The 6,601-nt window shown below is 44.1% G+C and overlaps 1 protein-coding gene across 1 annotated transcript in view; it reads right to left on the reverse strand.

Annotated features, from left to right (window-relative positions):
* Positions 1-2,435: 2,435 nt before the first annotated feature.
* c1ql4a (complement component 1, q subcomponent-like 4) overlaps positions 2,436-6,601 on the reverse strand; it is a 7,446-nt gene continuing 3,280 nt past the window's right edge. Inside the window, exon 3 of the mRNA XM_061272039.1 lies at positions 2,436-2,615. Within this exon, the coding sequence (XP_061128023.1) occupies positions 2,436-2,615 (180 nt within the window). The remainder of the gene's footprint in view (positions 2,616-6,601) is intronic.

Genomic DNA, 6,601 nt, shown 5'->3' on the forward strand with positions numbered 1-6,601 from the left:
CGTGTTGTGAACATTTTGGGTGACAAAGCGGTAAAAAGACAACAAAAAGAAGGCTCCAGTTTATTTAGTGACTTCGTGCACAAGTGCCTCAACTTTTTTCCTCACTACACATCGAGCAGCCCTCTGGGAATGCGCGTGCACGAGTTGTCGGTGCTCCACTAATTACTAGGCGCGTGTCCGTGTGCGCGCACGTCCGGTCGATGGAAGTCAAGGCTATTGATTATTTTAATCCTCCTATTTGCGAGCCAGTATGTGATCTTCACGGCGGTGCATCGAGCAGGGGAATCATTAATTATCCGCGCGGCCGTCTCCGACCTCCTTCGAACCTCCTCTGCCGCTCCAATGAGCTTTGAACCCGGCTTAAGCAAAGGCAACATCTCGATCGTGTTCTAAATGACTCAAGACCAAAATGGCATTAGCCCTCTTGTATAATTACAAGAGTGTTCTACTCACCTCATCAATAATCTAATGGGCTGTCAGAACCAATCGGCCATTATCGATGACGTGCGCGGTGCTCCCTTTACGTGCCTCAATGTGCTCCTTAGGAATTTAGATTCAGATTCAACTATTCCTGACGAACATTTGCGTAAAACTTAGCTCGGCGAAATGAAGGTAAAATAAGGGTTAGGTTAACTCAATTAAATTGATTAGTTGGATATGTCAACGTAATGGGGGATGGAAACAAATTCTTTATTCATCGCACACGAGGATATGGATCAATGATAAAATGTCTGCATGAAAAGAAGTTTTCTTGACTAAAAGTGTATTTCTTTTGTAATAGCATATCATCTTCATATATCAATTGAAATTATAGGAAGAGAAAAAGAAAATCACATCTGTCTTTTTTATAGATGTGACATATGTATTTGTTATTTTTGGCTTACCTCGTGTATTTTCATGTGTGGCTTAGTCCAAAAGAAAAGGTTGTAGTATCAAGCATTATTCGCTTATATTTTTATATCGTCTCATCAGATTGTCCGAGTATACCTGATGTTTATTTTGTCATTGGAATTGAATTAAGTGAACACGTTATCAATGATTGATGACACCAACACGTTGAATGCAGGAAACTGCTCAAATTGATGATGAGAATCTCACCAATTTGTTCTTGCCAGAATATGGCAGGATTTACTACAACAGGTCATTTAGCGTTTGCACAATTGATTGTGACATTTCCATCGGCTGCATTTTGCAGAGTTGCTTTGATAATTGAGTGGTGTTGGTGTTTGTTCCTTGGAACGGTGTCTTAAGACATATTGGAAATCCATGACGCACGGACTGCATGCATGCTCGGGTCTCGCCTCGCCCACGGCCGTTTATTCAATGCTGCAGTCCGAACCAGCTTTGGTGACGCTTGCAAATAACACAGAGCACGCTTGATGGAGGCATAGATTATTTAATAGTAATTGTTTACCCGACCTCGTCAACATATTGCAGCAGATAGACAATGACATTTTGACACACTCCTTCTTCAAAATAACTAAGATATTTTTGTAAGACTGCACAACATTTAATTGGGACTGTTTGTCCCTTCTGTCTTCTGGGCCTTATCGATATACCGGATCCGTTCGGACATGCGCTCGTGGACAAATGACAAACCACACACACACACATAAGTGCAGTTGTAAAAAGGATCTGAGAATATGCAATCCATGTAATCCTTTTGGGTCGCGGCAGGGGATTATTTCTATGAGATCAATACCATACTTCACCTTTACAAGTATTGTATCATAATTTAGGTTTGATTGATGTGGGAAAGGTCTTACTGGAAACTCCTGTGAATAAGACGCACCCTTGTAGAATATGTTTATTTAGATCTTTTTTTTTTTTTTTTATAACCCCCTTACTAAAGGAAGTGGGAAAAAATGTCCTTGTCAATAGCCTCAATTTGGAATGTTAGTTTTTATGTTTGTTGTTTTGCCAAAAAGTGTTATTCACAGGATTTTACAATAATTGTGAGCATATTGTTGAAATTTTTGGAATGGAGTCAACCCCAAATTTTGTATATTATCGAACCTTGCACATTTCTTAATTGCATGGGATCTTGCTCAGTTTGCGAATATTTGTGCAGAAATGGTGAAATGAAATTTTTGCATGCAGTCAGTGCAAAGAAAGTGATTTTGCTTGTCATTACTCCCAACACAATTATTACACAACAAACAATCTAACCCATGGTGTGCTTTTGGAAATGCAATTTACCTTTAAATGGATCATATTGAAATATTTTGTCGGTTTTCAAGCCACAAAGTGCACACCAAGGAGCTTATTAAATGTCCCCCTCATAAATCAACTTAATTGTAATTTTCCATTTTTCTATCCCGCATCCATTCATTTATTAGGATTATATTGGCGTGTGCGTGCGTGTCGAGCCGCGGGCCTCTCGATCCTGTATGAAGTCCGTTTTAACGTACGGCGAATAGATGGCGTGACGGGTGTCAGTCTGGGTAGATGAGGAATCCGGAGAAGGTGCTGTACTTGTTTGTGTTGCCCCCGTGGACCTTTCCGCCGTCCAGCTGCACGCACACCTCGTCGCCCACGTCCAGATGCAAGATGACGCTGTTGGACGCGTAGTCGTAATTCTGATCGGCGTCCTGAGCGATGGCGCTGGCTTTTACCTGTGACACGCACAGTTGCGCAGTTAGCATGCGTGCAAATGAATTCATCACTTTTTCAACAGCTCGGCGCCCTCGGCGATTTCTTCCTCAAATGAACCTGACGTCAATCTTCCGGCACCTTTTTCGTTCAATTATTAAGCGCTCTCGGATGTCGGTAAGGCCTCGGCGAGCCGTGACTCCCAGAGGTGGGCCCACCGAGAAGGCAGACTCTCGACCCGCTGCGGTCAGGGCTCGGGATCTGATCGGGATTTGGAGATAAGCGACATGGGCGGGGCGTGGTGGCAGTTGCTTCTGATCCTCTAGTCCAGCTCGATCGGCGAGGTATCGAGTGCTCGCTGCCGAAGCCGGACAGCTTTCCATTTGCACGCCGTGCGTGAGCTGGGGCTTATCGACCCGGAGGCGGTGGATCTTGTTTGCTAAAACCTTTAATTGGCTTTACTCTTTCTTGATGTTTAAGTACTACAAGCAACACAAATATTGTCGCATTAAAGGCACGGCACCTTCTGAGCATAGTGGTCCAGTCCATGTAGAGCTGGACTGGCAATCGGGTGTACCGGGCAAATGTCCAATGGGCCGACTGATTGCTGTGCTGCTTTTTTTCCTACCTCAACATTTAAGCTTTTTTTTTAATCTTCCAAGTTACAATTGATTGACTTCAGATATGCAATTTTAGTAACATTATGTTTTTTCACCATTAAATCTTAGTTTTGCATCAGTAAGTGCGGCATATGATATTTCCATCATATGTCAGCCATCCACTTCAACTGACCTCACCTGGTCACCAAATCCATTTTTATTTCCAAATCTATTGTTCAGCAGCGATCAATGTCTGGACAGGATTTGTTGAAACAAGATACCGCGTGGCACAAACAGCAAATCATCGCTTAACTCATTTTCCTTCTTTAATGTCGGAGACGTATAGCTGAAAAGACCAAAACTAGTTGCTACTAATTCGTGGGCTGGCTCAGGAATTCCCCCAGCATTCCGTTTAGCCTTTGCTCATAAATAAAGGTGAGATTGTTGTCGTGCTTGACATGCTCGGTGACAGCCAATATCATATTTGCATCTTTGGCCGCGGCTGGCGGTGAGGAGCCACCCTGGTGATGCGCTATCAATGTCAGCCATATGTCATCCTGCTCATTATTTTTGGCCGAGCGACAGCAGACAGGAGCACTTTCACCCCATTAAGCTGCGGCCGATTCGGATCACTTGATGTGTGGGAATTCTTTACTGGTCTCAAACTAAAGGCCCGGGGGCCAGATACGGCCTGCCGCATCATTTGATGCGGCCCGCAAAGACAAATTTTGCATCGACTTTGTCTCACTAAAATTACAAATTGTCTTCACTTAAAAAAAAAAAAACAGAGAGCTATTGCTGGCAGTTTTTATTACCTTTTTTAAATATTTGAAGTTTTTACTGGTCTCTGATTTCAAAACGAGTCACTCATTAGTTTGTTTTGTAGCCGATACTGTATATAGAAGACATTGACAATAATAATGGCCCCCCCGAGGGAAACTATGAGTTTGACACCCTTGCTTTACAGCAACAGCGAAGCAAGAAATGAATTGATGCCTCCGATAACACGCGTTATCGATTAAGACAGAGAGGGATGGCTTCGGTCGGGTATTAAGACAGGACGGAGGAGCCAGACTGATCCGGCACACTGTTGTGAGATCCCCACAGGCTTGCCGACGGCACTCCCTGCCCAGCCCTTTCATTAAAGCATAGGTGTCAAACTCAAGGCCCGGGGGCCAGATTTGGCCCACCAAATTGTGCATCGAGTACAAATTGTTTTCAAAAAAATAGAGCTATTGCTAACAATTTTTATTACTATAAACTTTTAAAAAAGATTTAAAATGTTTTTACCAGTCTCTGATTTCAACACTAGTTATTCATCAGTTTGTTATGTAGCCTAAACTGGATATAATATAATATATATCATAGTGGCCCTCCGAGGGAAACTATGACGACGATGCGAAATGAGTTTGACACCCCTGCATTAAAGGGTCTCCAATAAATCCACCCGAAAATGAAACGGGGGCGGGGTGGTAGTGGTAGGGGTGTTGGGGTCCGGTGTCACGGACCGATCAAGCGAGGCTATTTTGTGAAACCAGAGAGATGCGAGGTTATATGAAGTCTTGTTTTCATCTGTGGCCCGGCGCTCCACGGGTAATAAAAGTGACAGGATTCATTCACGATGATATAGTGACCTCTTAGAGCGCAGACAATAGAAAAGTAGCTGTTAAACTTACCTAAGGGACCTCATGGGAAGACGCCGAATGTGGGCTTCACTTGACTGTGCGTACGCGCAAATGGAATATTTATCGAACAGATTGTCTTGCTCCTTTGGGGTCAGCGTCTATAGCGGCAAAACAGTTGTGCCGCTCGCTAGCTCCGTGTTACGTTTCACGGAGGACAGCGAGATCATGTCAGTCGCGAAAAGTACGAGCCTGCGACACGACCGCCGCTTGGCCGCAAACGAGGAGATCTCATTAGGCAAAATCCCGCAGGTAGCCGTGACATGTTAACAGCGGCCGACCTTTAAGGAGGCTATTAAAAGCCGAAAACTGAACGGGGTGTCCGCGATGCCGTGATAATACCTGACGATAAATTTGTTGCCAAAGGAACAAATCTAAGGAAAGGAGAAAAGCTGTTTCAAAACGTTTACAATCATCTCATTTAGTTAGTGATTCATTTTAATGATGGGGAAATTGGGGTTGCCAAATTTTGGGCAAAGGTCTTCCTGGGTGGATGCCTTGCTTTGTTTTTGATGTCATCTCGCCACAAACGGTTTGAGGGTGTATTGAAAGATTCTTGGTTGATGGTTATTTGATTTGGTAGAATCTTTTACCAAACACAAGAGTGTCTTGTTCCGTTTTTGTGTGCAATGCCAAGCTTTGTCTTTCAAGCTCATACAAAGGCTAAAATTCAAATCAATCGTAGCGCAGAATCCCCAGTCTCGAACCCCCACCGGCCTCCACCTTCATCTTTTTCCGCTTAGCGTGCCCACTAAACTGTCTTGTTGAGCCGAAATTAATTTGCTTGCCCGTAATTAGTATTCCTTGGTCACAAATTGGAATTCTGTTTGCGCATTATGGCCAAAATTGACCCATAGGGCTTCAACATAAAGGAAAATGTTTATATTAAAAAAATATATTCCAAAAATTATTTTGAACTATATTTGTCATCATCAAGTCTAAAGATGCCAAACTGTGTCTGCCTTATCCAAGCTTTTACCGGATGCTCCGAAAAACAGAACAAAATCTCACAATTAGATGATGGCTTGACATCAACACGATGGTCACGATCATGATTACGTCATGTCTCCAACATGGCCGCCGTTGAAGCAAGACTCTTGAATCACAAATCCGCAGATGCCGAATCCCCGTCAAATTGCAATGATTTTGGGAACGTTAGATTGAGGTGTGAGCATGTCGGGCTCACGCAGCAGGCGAGCGGGGATTTAGGGAATGTAATAGCTGTGGGATCTACGGCAATCCCGCCGAAGCCCCCGCCGCAGCCAGCACATCCTCCGGAGATGCGGCCATCGTTCTCGTCAGACCTCGCTGGCATGAGGACTGCACTGGAATCCATAATGACAGCTAAAAATCAAACTTTCTTCATGATTTGATTGAATTCATTTGGCCAATTTATGGTGAAGTGCAGCAAAATGCGATGGGCCTCCTAAAGTCTCGCAATTTAGTTTGTTACCGGGAAAATACGGGAATAGAGAAAATCCTTCGCAATCTTCAGCTTACGTTTACCCTGGTATCAAATTTCCATGCCTGGTGTCAAAAAAGGAAGCTGGGCCAGAACTGAATTGTGAGATTTTGTTCTGTTATTCGGAGCATCCGGTAAAAGCTTGCACAAGGCAAAGCGCTTTTCCGTCTTCCCGTGGCCGACCTTGTCGACTCGTCAAGCCGGGACGCGCCGAGCCCGTAACCCGGCGGCCTCGCTCGCTCTCCAACCTCCCCGATGCCTCGTCT

Source organism: Syngnathus typhle, linkage group LG2 (genome assembly GCF_033458585.1).
Source record: "Syngnathus typhle isolate RoL2023-S1 ecotype Sweden linkage group LG2, RoL_Styp_1.0, whole genome shotgun sequence".
NCBI lineage: Eukaryota > Metazoa > Chordata > Actinopteri > Syngnathiformes > Syngnathidae > Syngnathus > Syngnathus typhle.